This window comes from Mus pahari, chromosome 8, assembly GCF_900095145.1.
Source record: "Mus pahari chromosome 8, PAHARI_EIJ_v1.1, whole genome shotgun sequence".
In the NCBI taxonomy this organism is placed as follows: Eukaryota; Metazoa; Chordata; class Mammalia; order Rodentia; family Muridae; genus Mus; species Mus pahari.
Genome location: NC_034597.1, coordinates 23,535,452 through 23,556,832, shown reverse-complemented (window position 1 = coordinate 23,556,832; position 21,381 = coordinate 23,535,452). Strand labels below are relative to the sequence as shown.

Below are 21,381 nucleotides of genomic sequence, written 5' to 3'. Positions count from 1 at the left end.
CATCTGGCACAGTGGCCAGTAATCAAACAATTACAAAATGGAAAGTACATCTTGTACACACTGACAGAACCATTAAGTCAGGGGAGCTCTGGGCAGATGTACTGACAAGGTAAGAATTACCAAAAAGCATTAATTTCAGCATTAATAAAACGGCAGTAACTAGATGGCGGCTGCCAGATGAACTCAGCAATAAGGTTACTGGCCTTGTTAAGCTCACGTCTCACTTTCTCAGGCACAAACTGATCGAGGTAGCGTCTGAAGTGAAGTGCGTCAATGGCAACAATCTCCGTGCAGCGCCGCTGCCAATCGTCCCTGCGATGGGACAGAAAGGGAACAAAGATATGGAACATGTAGAAGCCTTTAACTAAGACCCTTGCAGGAGTCATGCTGTCGACATTTTGCAGTGTTAAGATATTAAAAACAAACAAATCCTAACCACAGGGCCCAGCAAAGCAAGAGGGCAGGAAAGCATTACAGTTTCAGATTCAGAGATGTGTGTACTGCAGACTGCTGAGGAGTGAAATGAAAACCAAGAGACAACATGAAATGACACATTGTAAACAAGCACATCAGTTACAGCTTGCCTTGGAGACTAAAGGATTTAGGAGGAAACAAAAGGAATCCTGGTCTTTGATTTTCTCTAAATACCATAGACATTTTTTTTTTTTTCAGAGATCTGTTCTAAGTCACTGGTATATAACATTACCCCATAGTGTACAGGAAATAACTGAGAATCAAGTATTACAAAATAATATATAACATTCAGTCTAACCTTCTACTTTCTGTGCAACTGTCAACTAGAAAAACTATCTTTAAAATGATCCAGATACAAAAGCAGACAAGATATGATGCCTACAGAAATATGAAGGACTATCTTAAGCTGATGAGCTTGGAAATCTATAAATTTCCAAATAGATCTCCTGTTAATAAGCCTGCATGTATTGGTAGCCAAGTAAGATTTGATACTAAAGATTAGAAACAAAACAAACAAGCAAACACACACCAGCCCTCTCTGCTAGTCTGCCTAATCCTGGGGAACAAGGACCACACAGATAACTGACTCATTTTACAAGCACATGTGTCAACCTGAGACACCTGGGAGGAGGGGCCTCCTCACGGGGTTTATTGGTGGTCACTGTCATTGGTGGGCAGGTGGCCCTGGGTTGAATAAGGAAGGTAGGTGAGCATGCCAGTAAGCAGAACTGCTCTATGGTCTTTTAGCTACTTTAGCTCCTGCCTCAGGTTCCTGCTTCAAGTTCTAGCCTTAGCTTCCTATGATGAGATGGACTGAACTGTAAGTCAAATAAATAAATCCTTCTTCCCCAAGTTTGTCTGTCATGGTTTTTTGTTTGTTTGTTTTTTTTAATGACACCAACAGAGGCCAAGCAGGAACACCATATTTTATAAAATAAAAAGATACCATAGCTTGGACTTGACATTACAAATAGTAAGACTGTGATATAGACAGAGCTGACTCCTTTTGCCAGAATGCTTTTTTCATTAAAAAGTGAAGCAAAAAGTAATTTCCTTCCCCACCTGGCAAAGCAAGTTTTTTTTTGTATCATTTAGTGAATAAACAAGGATGCTAACACATGAAGTCCATTTCAAGAAGGAAGGGGACAGACAGAAGCAGCAATATTCACTGCAGGCTTTGCTGTCAACTAGAACCTGGCACCGGGCCACATATTTTCTCAGCATACATTTCCCCATGTATCTGGTAACATAGATAAGTCAAGAATAGGTAAATAAGCTGGCCAATAGCCCTAAACTCTAATTAGAGCTCATCCTAAGTTTGGACTTGGAAGTTAACCTCTATAGCTTAGCAATAAAGAGCTGCATAACTGTGCCCGGATGGCTTTTGCCTCAAACTTGGATTTTTGTTCTTCTCTTTGACATGTGAAACATAGCAATATTGTTTTGCCTTCCAAAAATCTGGGATAGTGACTTTTAAAATAATTTAAATGGAATCACCACATAATGGAGGAGACAACGACCCCACTAGCTATCTTATGCCACCAAGTAAAACCTCTAGTGCTAGGGAAAACGGATTAGAGCTTGTGGAGTTACTGATTGGCTAACGGGGTCCCACAGATTCCCCCCAAATACTATAGGTTATTGCTGAGGCTATAGATTCCTCCCCACAACCTGACGGTAAGGGCCTGCTGCTGCACACAACACTTGCTTATGTCATCAAGCATGGAGAAATGGAGCTGGTGCCCAACTAGAAGTTTCACCCTTAATGACTAGCGATCATGGTGCTGGAGGGTGCTCTGCACACTACTGGAGGAGAAAGGTAATCATCAACATCACCCAGTTATGAATCCTGCAACCTACAACAGCAACCTGCCTGCAAGAGATACTGGTACAACAATGGCACAAAGCAGTTTCTGACTGGCTTCAAGGCCCACTCGAGATGGAATCTATACTTGACATTGCTACAGTGGTCAAGAACCTGAGACTAGATAGGTCACGGGCGCAGGACAGACCCTACTAATACTATTCTGCTAAGGGAACATAGCAATAAAAATCAGTGCACTGCTCAACCCTATTCAGAGAAGCCTCTTTCAGTGGTTGGTAATGAACATAGAAATCCTCAACTAGACGACATGCAGTGAGTAAGAGACACTGGAACACTCAGTCCCAAATGGGATGCCATCATTAAATCTCTCTCAAGTCTGATCCATCTATATGGAAGATGAGTCAGAAAAATTCTAAAAGCCACAGGTGATGAATAATTCCAAGGAAACAGTGTTTCCCAGACACAATGAACTCAAAGAGACTGTGACAACATGTACAAGACTTACACAAGGTTAAGACACACAAAATCCCAGCAGTAAGAAGGGGAGGCAGCACAAAGTTCCAGCCCTAATCAAGAAGCTCTCTGCAGCTGATGTCTGTCGGGAATGGGTAAATCAGCTTTCTCAGTGGAGTGCTACCAGGTATGTCAGCCACTCTCCGAGACAAGCTCTAGGCTCTACGCTCAGTAGAAGCTGACAAATAAAACAATGGACTTCATGGTTTTGTTCCTGGTTTTGTGGGCTTTTTGTTGTGTGTGGGTGCTGAACATGAAGTTGGGTGTGTAGGGAGGTAAGGAGGATATAAATTTGGTAAAAGGGAAAGAATATGATCAAAATATATTGTATGAAAATAGTATTTTAAATAAAACCCCAAAACAAAACATAAGTTTCTGGAAGGGGCAGGGTACACCAGCGTCACGTGCGTGCTCCTTTAGCTTCAGCCACACGATACTGAAATCAGAAACACTCACTTTTCACTCCCATCTTCATGGCTTCGGGCCCAACGGTAAGTTTCAGCATAGCCTGTGTATTCACTGTACTGTTCAGTACCTGAAACAAAACGTCTATTAACACCATTGACTTCAGACTCAAACCATTCTACCCAAGGTGATCAATAAGGTGAGAGTACCACTCTCTTTCTTTCTTACCCTCACCTTCCCAAGACAGGCTCTGTCTACATAGTCCTAGCTGTCTCGGAACTCAGTACACAGACCAGGCGGAGACTAGCATTCTTATGCCCCCTATTCGGAACTGTGCCTGAAGGATAAGGTGGGATCACCCACTCACCACCCCCAATCCCTGCTGCCAAAATGTACAAAAAGAAACAGAAGACAAAAAAGAATGGGAAGGGATAAGCAGGATTGGGGAAGTAGCTCCATGGCATAGTTTGAACAGAACCCTAGGCTTAAATACAACACAAAATATCATAAAAATAAAATAAAATATAAAACTGTCTTCTGGATGTCATCAGCCCAAAGAATTGCTAGGAATGGGGGCAAGGATAAGAAAAACTCATAAATAAATAAGAGTTAAGTCAAAGATGTCTCTATATATTAACAGCAGACAATGAGAAAATGAAATACCAAACATCCATCAACACAGTGACAAAAACATCAATCACCTATGCAAACTGAGCAACAGATGTAGAAGACTAAAAGAAACAGAGAGACAGAGCATTGCTTTGAAGCAGAAACTCCATATTATTACACGGTTAATTCTTGAATATATAAAAATACAGACCCAACAGCTACATCATGAATAAACATTTGAGACAGAGGACAGACACAAATATAAAACATAAAATGAGGCCATTCCTAATCTCAGCACTTAGAAGAGGCTAGAACATCAGGAATTCCAACTGGAGCAGGAGAGACTATCTCAAAAAACAAACTCAAAACGAAAACAAACCCACTCAGGAGGCAGCTTCACTGGATAGAAAAAAAGCAGAAAACAAAACAAAACAAAACAACTTATAAATGAAACAAAAACTATACTGGATCAAAATTCAAGTTACTGTCAATAAAACATTTTTAGGAAAAGCAGGCTTAGAGGAAAGACACTTACATGACAGTATCTGACAAGGATTTATTCCAGAACACTGAAGAAGTCTCAAACACTAATAATAAAAACAAGGGGGTTTAGAGAGAGATCTCTTTTCAGCATGTGTAAGGCCCCATGTTTAGACCCTAGCTAAGAAAAATAAACACGAAATAAGTAAAACACAACTCAATTTACAAAAATGGGCAAAAATCATGAATGTATATCTCATATGGAAAGTACAAAGTTGGCAAACATCTTAAGAAATAATGCTTAACATTATCAGTCATTAGCAATCACATTAAAACCACAGTGAGATACCATAATAAATCTCAATGTATGGCTGAGTTAGAAATGACCACAAGAGAAGCCATGTGTTAATTCTTGTTGGAAAGCAGAGGTAGGTGAATTTTTGTGAGTTGCAGGCCAGCCAGAGTTACAAGATGAGACCTTGTCTCAAACAACAACAAAAACCCAAACAAACACAACCAACGGAGCAAACAATGAAAAGGCTACACCAAGGGCTGATAAGGAAATAGAACAAGCAGAAATCTTGCACTACTGGTAAAACACATGGCACAATAATTTTGAAAAGTCTGGTAATTTCTTATAAATTAAACATGAACAGTTTGATCTAGAAATGTCACATGTAGGTATTTACCGATAGAAAACAAAAATGTGTACCAATAAGAATTGTACAGTAGGGGCAACAGTGACCAAGAGCACTGCCTGTTTTTCCAGAGGAATCAAAGTCAATTCCTAACACTCACGTAGCACCTTAAAACCCCAGTTCTAGGGCATCCAATGCCCTCTCCTGGTCACTGCAAGCTCAGGCATACAAGTGGCATACAGACACAGATGCTGGCGAAGTACTCAAACATATGAAATAAAAATAATGTAAAGAAGAATTGCTCAGAGGAATGTTCATAGCAGGTTTACTCACAAGAGCTACACATCAGTCACAGGCCAACCAAAGAAACAGAAGCAATAAGATTCACTGCAAGAACTTGGCTCACACAACTGTGGGGGCTAAATAAACAGGTTTAAACAAGCAGGCAGCACTGCTGTCCACAAGAGGATTTCTTCTGGGAAGCTTATCTCTTAACTGACTGAAATAGACCCTCACAGAATGAGGCAAATAATGTCCCTTCTTAAGTCTTAACTAAACTACTGTGGACTTTTAATCACATCTACAAATTATCTTTACAGCCACATATGAATTCAGTGTTTGACTACACAGAGGCTGTGGCTGAGCTGACACAAACCCATAATAAACTTAAAAATAAGCCTGGCATAGTGTCTCATGTAGAGGCTGGGGATCACCACAAATTTGAGGCTACTTAGCCTAGAGTGAGACTCTTTCTGAAAACAAATAGACAGGAGAAAGGAAAAAGGAAGAAAGGGGAGAGGGGTGCGAAGGTAAACAGTCCAAAAGTAAATGACCAGGACAACACAAACCCAGTGGGGCTTCCACAGAGCAGCAGATGTTACTTAGGATAAAGCACAGAGCCACGGATCTCACACTGAGGGGTGTGGGTACTACTTAGTGCAAAGCACAAAGCCACTACACACCCCAAAACATGACGAGCCTCAGTAGGTGGACTCACTAACCTTTAGGAAATACATGATGAAATATTTAGGAGTAAAAGAGACCAACGTCTTTAATATACTCTTAAATATTTGAGGAAAAGAAAATGGAGAAGAAAAGAGGTATGCTGGTAAATTTTTACAGAGTATGAAGCTGGGTGTGGTGACATGCACCTGCAATGCTAACTCAGGAAGTTGAAGCGTGAGGATCCTGAATTCAAGGACAGCCTGAGTTACAAAGTAAGACCCTACCCTCTGCCCTGGGAAAATTCAATATATTTTTCTTGTGATAACTCAGTAAGTTTGGAGTTTCTTCAAACTACATTATATGCATGCAAAAAAGGCATATGTATGTAACATTATGAAAAGTACTCTATTTTTGTTATATGATTGATAATTTCCCATAATAAAGGTTAAGTACTAACTACAGTTTCTAATTTATTGTTTAGCATACCACCTTTCAAAAATAATTTTAAAGTAATTTATATCTTAATTCCCATAAATTTACTTAGAATTTTTTTATGCTACAAACTAAGAAAACAAGTCTAATGTCCTTGATATTTCCTGTGTAGAGTCTGCCTGGACCTGTAAGTATAGCTGGATGCTCTTGTATGTTCGACATGCACAGAGCACACATAAAGCAAGTGAAACAGAAAGCACCATACTAACTGAAGTTAAAACAGTAAGTTCAGGAGTACTCTACAGGGACACATAATGGACTCTTTAGAAGCTCACATTCGTAGCCAGGCAGCAGCTCTGAAGGCAGAGGCAAAGACACTGCTGGGACTTTGAGAGCAGCCTTGACGACATATGAGTCAATGTCTCAGAAAAGAAAGCCACATCTCCACAGATAGCACAGTATGGTGAAAAGCACCAACCGACAGTAGGAAACACGGGACCCACAGGTGAATCCTTACTGGTCATTCGACCCTGGCTAACCATCATCTGAAACTCGGGGTTATTAATAGTGCTCTCTCTTTTTTTTTTTTAACCCCATGAATCACTTAGAAAACCAAGTAAGACAAATGAAAACTCCTTCCAAACCATGTCAATGAACTTAACTTTGCAAAGCAGTAGAGGAAACAAAGCGTTTACAGGAATGCTCCTGTTGATGTTTTCTGTCTAGAAGTAGACAAGTCTCACCTTTCCTGTTCATAACAGCAAAAGGCTGCCTACTATAACCTTGTAATTATGCAAGCATGTTTTGTCTTTTAAAAGCAAAATAGTTGAAAACTATAAAATAACAACTGTTAAGTTTCCACCTAAAGTGAGGACAATGTTAGTCTTCTTTACAAAGAGAAATAGGGTGTATTATTTCTTCCACACCAGGGAAATTAAAGCTTCCTTCTGGCTGCAAGCAAATTAAACGTTGGGTTTTCTTTCTTTCTTTCTTTCTTTTTTTTTTTTAAAGATTTATTTATTTATTTATTATATGTAAGTACACTGTAGCTGTCCTCAGACACTCCAGAAGAGGGCGTCAGATCTTGTTACGGATGGTTGTGAGCCACCATGTGGTTGCTGGGATTTGAACTCCAAACCTTCGGAAGAGCAGTCGGGTGCTCTTACTCACTGAGCCATCTCACCAGCCCAAACGCTGGGTTTTCTAAGTAGACAAGTTAAATACTTATATCATTGCTTTTTGAAAAATGAATGCTTTTAATGTATTTTAAATTCAAATTTATTAATAAGCCATGATGGAAATATAAAAGTAAACATTGGGAAGAGCCGTGAAGACAAAAGCTTCTGAATTAGTGAGACAGTCTGCCTTGGAATAGACTATGAGGCCAAATAGACCTTCACTTAAGGAAAAACCCTATCAAGGCAGCTCTCACCCCGCTGCATCCGGGTTCTAGGAAGATGGCGAAGATCACTGAGCATTACGATGTGACTTGGGAATAAATGTGAGATAAAATGAGAAAATGGCAAGAAGAAAACTCAAGAAATAGTGAACAAGTTATGGAAGTTGGAGAAGAATTAATTAGTGATTATGTTCTAAGCTTGGGGATGACTTTGGGTCATATATGAGCAGGTGATGACTGCAGCCCTAGACTATGGTCGGGATGACTGGGCACTGTCTTCAGGGGTTAAAAAGACAATTCGCTGGTAGTCACGGAGTTAAACAATTAACAAGCATTCAGTTTGAAGCTATGGAAAGATATGACGATGCTATATAACTGTATGATCGAATTTTGCAAGAAGATCCAACTAACACTGCTGCCAGAAAGAGTAAGATTGCCATTCAAAAAGCCCAGGGGAAAAATGTGGAGGCCACTGGAGAGCTGAATGAGTTATCTGGAACTAGCATGAACTTGCAGAACTTTACATCAATGAACATGACTACGCCAAAGCAGCCATTTGCTTAGAGGAGCTGATGATGACAACTCCACATAACCACTTATACTGTCAGCAGCATGTAGAAATCAAATACACCCAAGGTGGACTTGAAAACCTCGAGCTTTCAAGAAAGTATTTTGCACAGGCACTGAAACTCAACAACAGAAACATGAGAGCTCTGTTTGGCCTTTACATGTCTGCAAGTCATACTGCTTCTAATCCAAAAGCAAGTGCAAAAATGAAAAAAGACAACGTCAAATATACTAGTTGGGTTGCTCATCAAAAACAGGGCTTATCAGTTTGCAGGTCGAAGTAAAAAAGGAAACCAAATACTCTCTTAAGGCAGTTGAAGACATGTTGGAGACACTACAGATCACTCAGTCTTAAGGTTTCAGGAACCCTTTGACATTAGATTTCAAAACTACACAGCTGAACTTCTTGGCCTGTGACTTAATTTACTAAATGCCTAGTGCTATTTGTATTCTAATTTTCTCTGAAGAGGTCGTTATAAAGAATGTTTAACTAAACCTCAGCTTGCCTTGTACTGCTAGTAAGCGGGAAGATGGAGATAGTCTATGGAACAGAGATTTAAGACCTATTGATTGTATATCTATCCTTGTATATCACCCCCACACCTAATTAAATAAACCGTGGTTTATTGAGTTCATGGCAGTATTAGAGTATTACACTTAGTAAGAAGTGTTTCTAGTTTCTCTTACTATTAACACAAGTTTATAGTGAACTGGGGAACATATTAGGAAACTAACAAATTCTACTTGTCAGTCAGTGGGCTGTACTCTGGGACAGGCAGTTTACAGGAATGCTACCTATCCTACTCCATTTAGCATCCCTCACAGTTGTGACCGTGGAATAGATGCAACACCACTTTTGCCCTCAGCCTTCACAGTTAGTAAATATTTTGTAAAGATAACCGGCATAAAAACATTTGATCTCTAAACACTCAAGAAAACTCCAATTGAACTCAGATCTCTCCAATAGTCTGGAGTCACTCAGCAATGGGTTGTTTCTGTAGCAGTGGTGCCCTCACTTTCTATCTCACAAAGATGGTAGAGAATGGTTTACTTCTGATTAGTCTATTCTGCTGACCAAAGATATCCAGTTGAGCAGACAGTCCTGATGATCCGACTCACTGCTGAGGGTGGGGGTTGTCTTAGGTAAATTAACTATTCCTCTGCTGACCAAGTTTCATCTGTAGGTATGTGTAGACATCTATCTGTTTTATGTGCTCAACAAACAGAACCAAGAGGAGAACCCTGTAGAGGTCCTTAACACTTGATATCGAAGCTGTATTCTAGATGTTTTATTCTTTTACTCCATCTGTACTGGAACTCATAGCTACTACAGGGTGAATCACGGCAAACAGAAATAACGCTGTCTGAACAAAAGTATCTGCCTGTTTGCAGGGCCTGTTTCATACTCATTTAAAAGTCTGATAGCAACCAGATGTCCTACAATGATGACAAATTTAATTTATTTCCAATTTCTCCAAACTCTTCTACAGATTCAGGCAGCACAGTCACAGCCATTAGGTCACTGAGCTTAGCCGCATCACTGAAGGAATGGAATTGATCAGGCAGATAAATTACAGTGCATGGCTAAGAGTCTCCTAAGAAGGGAGATGGCAGAAGTCCAGATACCAAATAGATGATGAAATGGTCATTTCCATTAAGGGAACATCACATCACAGATATTAATTAGGAAGCACTGTAATAAAGTTAAGTGCATGTGGGAAAAAATGCTGAGTTAAAAGTCACCCCAAATGTCCTTAGCTTGAGGTCACAAATCTGAAGGGAAGTCACAAATCTACAATTTTATATTCATTTTACAATAGCTTCAGGTAAGTCAGAGGTCACTGACAATTCCAGAGTGATCCTTTTGTAGGTTGGGGACAAGCTATCTTATGCAACAGAAGAGTAGAGAGGCAAGAGGAGAGAGACAGACCATGCTAATGTTTTCCTTCTAATACAGCCAGGGAAAGGTATATCCCTTACTTACTGCAACATTAATGGCAGATAAGATTCTTTTCCTACTATAAGAGAATAAAATGGGTTTATCTTAAGTAAATGAAAGAAACTAGCTTTGGATTTAAATGCCCAGCAGTTTACCAAGGTTTATTAATCATGTTTTTAATTAATTATTTATTTACTTTATATCCCGATCACAACTCCTCTTCCCTCCTTCCCCCCTCCTTTTAAAGCATGTAAATTCTTCTCCAAAACTGATGGGCTATTTTGTCCTGAGTCTTCAACTTAAATCCTATAAAAATTAAAAAATTTTTAAAAATTATCATCAGTATATGTAAGTGATAGGAACAGTAACAGCCTCCATGTCTAGAGTTCATGAAAAGAGCATAAGGCAAGGTTAGTTTGCCAACAGCGGGCACTCAGCAGTCCTTCCCTCAGTTTCCCTTCTGTGATCTGTGCACGCCCACCTTCCCCAGTAACTTCCCAATCTCATCCATTTTTATGTACCTACATGGTAATCATCAACTACAGAGACAAGCAATACAGGGGCGGAGGCAATGCTGAGAATGAAGGGCTCTACCTTTCCAATTCAATCAATTGTGTTAACAACTTCAGAATTCTAGAAGAAATTCTTCATGTTATTAACTTGAAATAACAATCTAAGGATCTAAGAAGAAATTCTTTTGTGGAGGTTCTAATCTTAATTTCCCATATAAACTAAATAAATTGTGTTGTGTGCCTCACCTCACTAAACCATCAGATCATGTAGGTAAGAATATCTATCTGGGGGCTGGTGAGATGGCTCAGTGGGTAAGAGCACCCGANCGCTCTTCAGAAGGTCCGGAGTTCAAATNCCAGCAACCACATGGTGGCTCATAACCATCCGTAACAAGATCTGACGCCCTCTTCTGGAGTGCCTGAAGACAGCTATAGTGTACTTACATATAATAAATAAATAAATCTTTAAAAAAAAAAAAAAAAAAAAGAAAAGAAAAGAAAACATTCTAAGCTGGGTGGTCGTGGCACATACCTTTAATCCCAGCACTTGGGAGGCAGAGGCAGGNGGATTTCTGAGTTCAAGGCCAGCCTGGTCTACAGAGTGAGTTCCAGGATAGCCAGGGCTATACAGAGAAACCCTGTCTCGAAAAACAAACAAACAAACAAAAAACAAAAAAACAAACAAACAAACAAAAAGAATATCTATCTGATGTGAAGATAACTTTAAAACAGTAACTACTGTAGAAGACAGCAATCCAGCAGCCACCAGGGAAGATGCAGGAATGTCGAAGTTCCTTCAAAGTTCCATTTTTCGGAGAATACTCCCCTTTCCTGGGTAGATCTCATGAAAAGGCTGTCTTGACTTCACAAACCTGGAGCTTGCCCAATGTAGAAAGCCTAGTCTCCAAGCTTTAGGGGAAGATAGCACAGGTCCCTACTTACCACAGAGACTGCTAAGGAGGGGGGTCACCACATGGTGCAAGTAATAGATTATCCAAAATATCTGAGGAATGATGACAATAGGAGTTTAGAAAAGTTCTAGCATATTTCTGGGAATGCAGAACACCATATCATGGGAATGTGATACAAATGCCCAGAAAAACCAGAGAAAGCCTTCAACTTTCCCCACTGCCCAACCTTGAATCTTTGGAAGCAGGAAGTTAAGGCTAAATAGGGTCATCAATGACCTGGTGGAAGGGTGACTATGCCAAGCATGCACACAGCATGCACCCCAGCAACTTAGGAAACGTACTTATTCCAGCCACTTAAGAAATCGGCATAATCATTAGCTAACCACTAATAAAGTGAACAGAAACCTTAGTGATGATACTCAACAAGCAGTACAGACGCCACAGAACTTGTTTAGAGAATAAGTGAAGTAAACAATATAGGCCGATGAGAAGAACTCTGATAGGGGAAATTCCACTTCTAGGATCACTGTATTAGTAAGTGTCCAGATCTCATCATCAACTACAACAGAATCATAGTCACATGTAAAGAATAAGACAGTTGCCCCATATACAGGAATGAAGTAGTCAACAGTAAACCAATGCTGTACTCAGTATAAAAACACAAGTCAGTTATTTTAAATATGTTGAAAGAACTGAAAAACAAACAAACAAACCAAACCAAAACCCCATGTCTTAGTACTAAAGGAAAGTAAGTATGTATGTAAGTAAACATGAGACCCTAATCCTCACACAGATATATTAGGGCTACAAGGTGGCTCTGGGGGTAAAAGCACCTGCCATCAATCCTGACAACTTGAGTTTGACCCTTTATTAATCTCAAAGCAACAACAGAAAACAAAATTCAGTTCTATAGGCTTAAAAAAAAAAGCCCCAATAACTGAGGAAATGTTTGGCTTCCTGTAGATATGTTCTTCTAGTTACTCAAATGAAAGGTACACTTAGAAATGCCAAATATAAAAGATGGTGGAGATAAAGTATATTACTACTTAAGACATTTTAAGAAAATAAGGTAACAACAATGAAAAAAATAACAAGTATAAATAATAAATTTAAACTCCTTGGTCTAGGACCAGCAAGATGGCTCAGTGAAGAGTGCTTGCCATCAAGCTCATGACCCGAATTCATCCCTGGAATCCTTGTGGGAGGAGGAGAGAACCCACCCCCCAGCTCTCCTCTGACCTCCACATGAGCTGTGGCATGCAAGCCAACACCCGCCCCGCCCAATTTTTAAATAATGTAATAAAAATAAAATATAGGTTCTAATGCCCATAGAAGAAAAATACCTTGTCTGGGCAGTTTTTAATCTTCATAGCAGAGATTCAAGATGGGAAAGAACTACCCCACTGTGTAGACACACACACACACACACACACACACACACACACACACACACACACACACTAACCTGTGATAATAAGACATTCATTGTGATCCAGCACCTCAGTGAACAGCCGTGAAACAATCAACTCAGGATTGATTAAAAATCGGATTTCTTCTTGTACAAGTCCTGCACCAGTCACACCACCTCCAACAAAACGATTTGCAAAATCCACCTATTGGAGAAAATGTAGCATCTGAACAGGATCTGAACACCTACACACATGACAGAGAAATACATACTCTATGGGAGCAAATCTTTTTCTTTCCCATGAAAACCAGTTCCTAAATTTTCCTAAGGAGTGACCACAGTTGCTTAATCCTTCCATCTCAGGACAGCAAACAACTCTGCTTAGGTCTTAAAACTTCCTAAGGAACCTGGAAAATGATGCTTTTTAGATAAAATATTAAGTAAACACCTTATCTGTGTCCCTGGGATCATTAATCCAGATTAGTCTTGTGTGGGGTTTCCAGGTCACTTCCCTACATCTACCAGTCAGCTTCCCGTTGACTATTTTAAGTGACTAAGTGACTTTCAAACAGTCAAACTTTTATTTTCAGAAGTTGTTTTTCTTCTGTGGAAGAATAAAGGGATAGTGGTTTTTTGTTTGTTTGTTTGTTTTGTTTTTCCCCTCTGAGTAACAGCCCTGGCTGTCCTGGAACTCACTCTATAGACCAGACTGGTCTCGGACTCAAGAGATCCACCTGCCTATGCCTCCTGAATGCCACCATGGCCCCACAAGTATAAAATTTTTGTTTCAAATTAAACCCCATACCAAGTTGCATGAAGACTACCAGCTACTTTAGAAAATATAACCAATTTGGGGAGGGGATCTAATCTAGTATAATTAGAGAGATTTAATCCCATTAAAATTTGTACTTTACTAAGTGTAAACAGCACGTTTGTTCTTCTTTCAGGGTGTAGGCAAGTGTTAATCAGAGTAAGAGCCCGATTCCCTACTAAAGAATTTCAGGATCCTCAAAGGAATGCAAAGTCAACGGTCACATTACTGCAGTTTTAGAGTGATTATTTAGATTAATTAGATTGTTTAGATTATTCGAAAGATTTAGATTACACAAATGTACACTACTTAAATATACATACTATTGGACACATGTAAAACAATTTATCATGAATTTCAACTTTTTCAACTATTATAAAATATAAGATCTCTCAAAACTTGTTCATATTTTCTAAAGCAGTGGAATGAACTATGAAGTCAATTTTATAGAAGAATAGAGCAAGAGTACAAATCTTATATTCAGCAAAAATATGAAAAGATAGAAATTAAGAAAGGACAACGTATTCCTTCTTTTACTCATAAGATCATAAAAAATACTGACAAACTATTGAAATGGATATACAGAAAACCATATATCTGGGTTTGTGCTCCAGAGTTGAGACTAAACATCTAGAATAATTATTTTTCTTATATAGAAAAAAAATTTGGTGAAACTAGTCTATTGACAAATTACATACCTACATATGAATTTTCCAGAACTAGGTAATGTGTCATAAAACCATCCAGTTTAATAAACATTTACTAGACATTATGCTGGAACCTACGAGATAAATAAGAAGTTATGCAGTCCTAGGACTAGGGATGTAGCTTGCAATGAAACAGTACTTGGCTGGTATGTACAAGGATCAGGGTTTGATGCCCATTGCTGTAAAAATAAATTCAAAAGTATGTAGTCCCTGGCCTGAAAGGATCTGCAGTCTGGATGGAGTCGAGCACATCCACAGGGAGATCGTGTGATTGCTCATGAAGCTCTGAATGTGAATGCTATGCTTTCTCAGTAGTGGACTGGAGTGAGCGCTGAGCACAGAGGGGGCGATGCAGCTTTACAAACGGAAGCAGCATCCATCCAATCCTGAGTTGCTGACAGGCTGAGTGGACACAGAATACTGTAAACAGCGTCTCCATTATTCCTGCAGTGCAGAGGATATCACACTGGGGTTACAGAGACTGGCAGGGAAGTCTGGGAAGGATTCCTTTAGCAACTTAGACCAGTGTTTCATTAAGAAAACTCATGGTGCAGTTTTAGTTTCAAGAATACAACTGAAAGAACATAAAATCAACAGCAAAGAGCTTGACTAGATATAGATATCTACCGAGAAACTGTTAGAGCCTCAAATAGGGCTGTGGTAGAAAGGAAAAACCTAGTAATTTCAGAAATGAAATGGACAGCATTTGAGAAATGAAAAACTAAGTACATGTCCATCATTGTAATATTTCTATGAATACAGATGGGGTTTGCAATCAACATTACTTGATTTTTATTGGAATCAGGTAAATAACTAAAATAAAAAGATACGATATAAAAAGGGTATCAAACTTGTTAAATATACACTCTATAATACTTGTGAAAATAATACCACGAGGTATTATTGTTCACTCTTTGATAAAAAGACCAAAGATAGTCATTACCTGAAAGGTGAACATAGAAATACACTGTTAAAGCAAGAGCTTTAAAAAGAAAAGGAAACCTAAAGCTTTTAGTACTTACAAAAGCTCTTAATAAAGGGCTCTCCGTAACAGGTGAGAAGCCTGCTCCCGTACACATGCAAGCACATGAGCGTCTTTACGTGTAGCCAGCCACTTTCTAAGTCTCTTACTTTAAAGGTACTTGTTCAGATTACTCAGTTTCTGCATTGTGACTTAATGAAAAGAGAGAAATGATAACACTCCTTACAGAGGTTTTGTTGTTGCCTTTCAACATAGCATAATTTGTACGTAGCATAACGAGCTTTTGGAGCACTGCAAATACAATATTCCCTGATCTCCTGGGGAGATGTGGCATGGGTAGAGAGAGCAATTAATAGTGCTCGAAGCCTTTACAGTAGTCTCTTAACCTACCAAGGCCCCATATTTCAACTATAATATACTGCAGGCAGGTGGGGAGAATCTCACCTGACTGTTGGTGAATGAGTTCTTGTTGAATTGTTCTGTAATGAGAGGTCAGCACTCCTGCGGTGCTAACTAGCATTAGCTTTGCTTAGTTCTTAGGTACATTATGCCTCTCTCATTTTATCTAAGACTTTATGTAGGAAAGAACTGCATAAAGAAGGAAATGCAGCAGAAAGTGATATTCATTTGGAACAATTTTTAAATACACCGAAAAATTATATGATTAATTACATCTTTTCAAATATAAAGAATGGATGTGTGTGTTGTATGTGTATGTGTGTTGTGTGAGGTGTGTGTGTGTGTGTGTATGTTGTCTTTGAGATAGAGCCCTGCTATAGTTCATGCATATCTTGAACATGCTATGCTTTGAACTTGCAGCAATTCTCCTAAATACTGGGATGACAGGCATGTGCCAGCATATCCATCTTAAAAAGTTGTTTAAAACAAAACAAAACTGGACAATGTAGAACATGTCTATAATCCTAGTTCTCAGAAGGCAGAGGCAGGAGGATCATAGGGTTAAGAGAACCTTAAATTACAGAGTGAGTCCAAGATCAGTCTGAGTAACACGGCGAGAATACAACCCAAAATAAAGAACGGAAAACAGAGGGTGCTTCTTTTCTGATGCTATGCATAAATATGTCTACATAAAGGATTGTTCTATAAAGAATATGACTCTTCAGTTACTTTGGGATGTATGTCATGATCTCATTAAGCCTCGGACTCTCCAGTGTTAGGATTACAGGAATGTGACACCATGTCTGGCTTCTTAACTATTTTTTCTCCCAGGTTTTGGGGAAAGGTGATATTAATGACTTCGCAGCAAAGATAAAGGAATAGACAGGATTACTTTCTTCAAATAGCTACATCATGTGTTTTGAAAGTGTTCTATATGGGAAGAAATCTGTTCTATCAATCAGTCTTAGATGTCTGCCCCCTACGCCCAAACAAGGCTTTTGGTGGCATAAAAACATCTCAAACTAGTCATAATTTAGGGCAAAAATAAGCCTTTAAAGAAAAAGAACAAAACTGCCTGCTGACAGCCTGTCAAGACCATACCCTAGGAACTTCATCCTCTGTCAGTCCACAATCAATGTCTGAACCAAGATGACTGATGTTGTCCAGACCTTGGCATTTTCTGTCAAAAGTTTCTGTGAGAGGCACATGAGCAGACATGGGCAAACAGCAGATGTCAAAGTGATCTGTTCTGCTGTTCTCTATACCTTTCTGCATTATGTCAACTCAGGAGACAAACGAGTTTTCAAATTTCCTGTACTGTTAGAAACTCAGTAAGAGGAGTCTTAAATGCACACATCCTTATGATATTAACCTACCTGTAGCATGCCTCGGCCGTTGCCTTCTATGGTACCCTCGTAAGTGACATGTAAGCGTGTCAGAGGTTTTTCACATCTACAATGTAGAAGGTATTTTCTTAGATAAGTAATGTACAACAAATAAATCTAAAATACAAATGACTATGAAACAAACAAAGGAAACCATCAAAATCGAAAGCCAGAAATAAACGTTAGCACTCCTTGGGTTGATTCTCCCATTTTTCATGAAAGGATGCATATAAGCATTAAAATGAGGCAGAATATTATTCTCCCCTACATGATATTAACAGTTAAAATACTTCTCAAGATACAAAAATGAAATTTTATTATGCTAGAGTTTGCAATCTAATATAGAAAATCTGACCAATACCTGCATGGTTCTTTTTTTTTTTTTTTTTTTTTTTTGGTTTTTTGAGACAGGGTTTCTCTGTATAACCCTGGCTGTCCTGGCCTTGAACTCAGAAATCTACCTGCCTCTGCTCCTGAGTCCTGGGATTAAAGGACTCAGCCACCACACCCAACACCTAAATGATTCTTAAATGGGCTCTATTTTCACTAATTTGATAACTTGTGCTTAGAGAGAGGTGCCAGTGGGATTCGGATCTATAGAATTTTTATATTAACACTGTCGATGAATAAACCTAGTGAGTGTAACTAAGTACTCAGCGCAATTTTTTTTCTTTCACAAACTATAGTTACTGAGATATTGGCCTGTTATATATCGGGTTGATAATTTCACTGCATGAACAACATTTGAAGATGACATTTTTTTCCCCTTAGTAGATTCCAATAGCTCCTCAATTGCTTATTGACTAAAAAAGACTTAAGGTACATTAGGATATAACAGAGATAAGACCCAAGTTACTTAAATAGTATGTTTATAATGTTTTTGGAGTAGGTGGTGAACAAACACACAAACAAAATACACACACCCTCTCACTAACATCCACCCACACTAACACCCACCCACCCAAACACATACACATACCCACACTAACACATACACACACTAACACATACACACACCCACACAATTTAGAAGAACTGCTTACTGCTGAGATTTACTTATGTCCACATTTTGAGCTCACAAATATTTGTGGCTAAACTCTAGTCTAACTGATAAGTTTAATGTAAGACTCTTTAATACAACTCCTATTCTAAAATCTTTATTTGAATTAACTCATTTAATTATCAGATAGCCTCCACTTTATAGACAGAAAATAAAAATACAGAAAGCATTTAACTGATTTATTCAAGTTAGTAAATAAAAAGCAGTAGAGATTTGAACCCAAGTGGCCTCTCATTGATTGCAGTCATTAACAATATACCATGCTTTTAGAAAAGATCATATAATCTTTTGTATAAGTCTATAGGTTTTAATGTATAATGGCATCTTTATTATATTTTTTATTTAGTGTGTGTGTGTGTGTGTGTGTGTGTGTGTGTGTGTGTGTGCTTAAGTGTACAGGTTAGAGTACAACTTACGGGAGTTGCTTCTCTCCTTTACTCTTGTGAGTTCTGGGAATGGAACTAAACTAGGCTTCCTTTTTTAAAAAACTTCCCTGCATGGTCCTAATATCCCAGTCATTTTCTTCAGAGGTAACACTGCCTATGAGGATATAACTGAAAAGACAAAGAGGCATGATCCAGAAACCAATCAGCTGTCAATCAGGAAATACTATGATTGGCAACATTTTTTCAAAACTGAAGTTGGTAACCTGGTGTACCAGTCTCACTGTAATTAGGAAAAGGTTTGATAGGTCCTTTAACTTCCTAGTAGTTATCCACGCTTAGTCTCTGAAAATACCCTGTGCTCGTGCCACAAGAATCAAAGACATAGACTATGGCTCTCTGTGATTAACTAAGCCTGGGTGGGATACCTGCTAACAATCAAAGGGTTAACTTGAATATGGCAGAAACAGATTCAGGAAAGGGCCTGAGCGGTCCAGTTCTTGGCAGTAAACAATCCTTATAATTCTTCCATCCTCTGTAAATGGAGTCTGGGAGACTGAGTTAATGACACTCCCCAACTCACTCATGAAGCAGCTAAAAGCTACCAAGTTAGGTTCTGCCTATCAGAGTTAAAGGGGCAATCAGTGTCACGTAGGGGCTGTTACTGTATTCCTTTCACAAAGCAGCCATGCTAGAGCCTGCATTTCCACCATCCCTTCTCTACATTAGAGCCAGGCTAGTGAGTGCAGTGACGGATCTAGAAAAACAGACTGTATTCCTTGACTCCTGTATCTCTGCATAGTAGATGAGCAAAGGAAAGCAAAGCTCTCTGCTCTAGCCTGGACAGGCGACACAGGAAAATGTTTAGCTCTGGACGCCACATTTTAAGAGAAACCAATGAAATCAAGGAATGTCAGAGGGGAGTTTATGATGTAAAACAAGTTAGTAGAGACTTGGGCAATCTTAGAAGGAGAGATCAAGAGAGCACATTTAAGGTCCAATGCTGAAGAACCAGACAAATCAGGTTCACTAATTGTAGTGCCAGGAAAGGAAGGAAGGAAGGAAGGAAGGAAGGAAGGAAGGAAGGAAGGTAGGAAGGAAGGAAGGAAGGAAGGAAGGAAGGACAGGATAGGGAAAGGGACTTACTGAAGACAGCCAGCTGTGGTGAAATGCAGTGTCAGATTCATAGTAGCTAACAATGGGTGGGTGAACGTGCCATCAATGAGCCTGTCTGGTATCCATCATTGAAAGGATGGCTTCACTGACATCCTGGGGGCTCCTGGCCCTCTCACCTCCTCCTGCCATGGTTCTGTGTACAGTGTCCTGGCTCAGACCCTCTGCATGTTCACGATATTTTCTTCTACCCACCGCTCACTACTAAGAATCATTTCAATCATGCACTCGGCCTTCTGAAATAGCCATCTCTGATGACCAAAGTGTCACCTGAGCAGACAGGTCCTTTCAGGTTAACTAGCGCAGAAATCATTCTCCTTCATCACTAATTACAAACGAAATTACAAACTACGAAAAAATATTTAAAATGAGAGACATTTCTTATCATGAAATATATACCTTAAATATACAAACAGTAAGTTTTATTATATATTTCTCTGTATTTAAAAAGCTGGTACATTTTCTTTAATCATTGGAAATTTGCTCTAGATTAGGAAATGTATTTTCTATTCCAGAGTATTAAAGATCTTACAAATGTGGACTGAATCAGACTGGCTATTATTCTGTTCAGAATTACCAGATAAACATATGAAGAAAAAAAAAAAAAACCTGTAGTGAGGAAAACACACACACACAATCAAAGCTCAAAATTCTTGACATGCCAATTCTAAGACATAGTAAAAGACATGCTTCCTTGAACAACCCACTAGAATATAAAGCCCAGCTGCACAAGAAGCCAGGGAGAGCACTCAGCAGCAGCAGCACACAGAAACCTGATGCTAAACAGCGTGTATTTCAGAGGGCTCAACCAAGCCAGAGGATGAGAACCTTATTTAAAAGACGCATGCTAACCACATCAACCATGGGTAAGTTATTTATAGGAGGAAACTCCTTGGATGCAGGGCAATTAGAGACTGAAACTCATCTTCCTAAGAGCTGAAAAAGAGAATCCTCCCACAATCAAACAGACCTTGCAATTCTAAGGTTGATGGTCATTTTTATCATTACCTTTCCCATTCTGGAAAATCTTCAAGACTCTGTCTTGTAAATGTTACCAATCCTGTAGGTTCTACAAAAGTAATAAAAGAAAAGACACACATATACATAAAATATTAATTTTTAACTTAAATATACTCAACAAAAGAATATGGCTAACAACACCTATAAAAATAATTAGAATCAGGCATAGTGGCACATGTGTATGAGCACAGACCTGGGGGAGAGAAGGATCAGAAGTCCATCATGATCACGACTAAAAATGCTATCATCTTAACATTAGCATCTCCTATAAAACAATAATCTCTCACAAAAGAAAACTACAGATGACAGTACAACAGTATGACTTGAGAGCTGGTAGTTTTGGGTGATATTTTAAAAACTGAAAAGTTGGGCTGGTGAGATGGCTCAGTGGGTAAGAGCACCCA

At 39.0% G+C, this 21,381-nt stretch overlaps 1 protein-coding gene and 1 pseudogene across 2 annotated transcripts in view; one reads left to right on the top strand and one right to left on the bottom strand.

Annotated features, from left to right (window-relative positions):
* Nucleotides 1–21,381, bottom strand: part of Parg (poly(ADP-ribose) glycohydrolase) — a 99,616-nt gene that overhangs the window by 23,812 nt on the left and 54,423 nt on the right. For both annotated transcript variants that reach the window (XM_029541599.1, XM_021203333.2), the window contains exons 11-15: nt 20,966–21,026; nt 17,333–17,408; nt 13,115–13,262; nt 3,269–3,347; nt 204–312 (exon numbers count right to left, since the gene is read on the bottom strand). In XM_029541599.1, the coding sequence (XP_029397459.1) occupies nt 204–312; nt 3,269–3,347; nt 13,115–13,262; nt 17,333–17,408; nt 20,966–21,026 (473 nt within the window). The remainder of the gene's footprint in view (nt 1–203; nt 313–3,268; nt 3,348–13,114; nt 13,263–17,332; nt 17,409–20,965; nt 21,027–21,381) is intronic.
* LOC110325376 lies at nt 7,779–8,642 on the top strand (annotated as a pseudogene).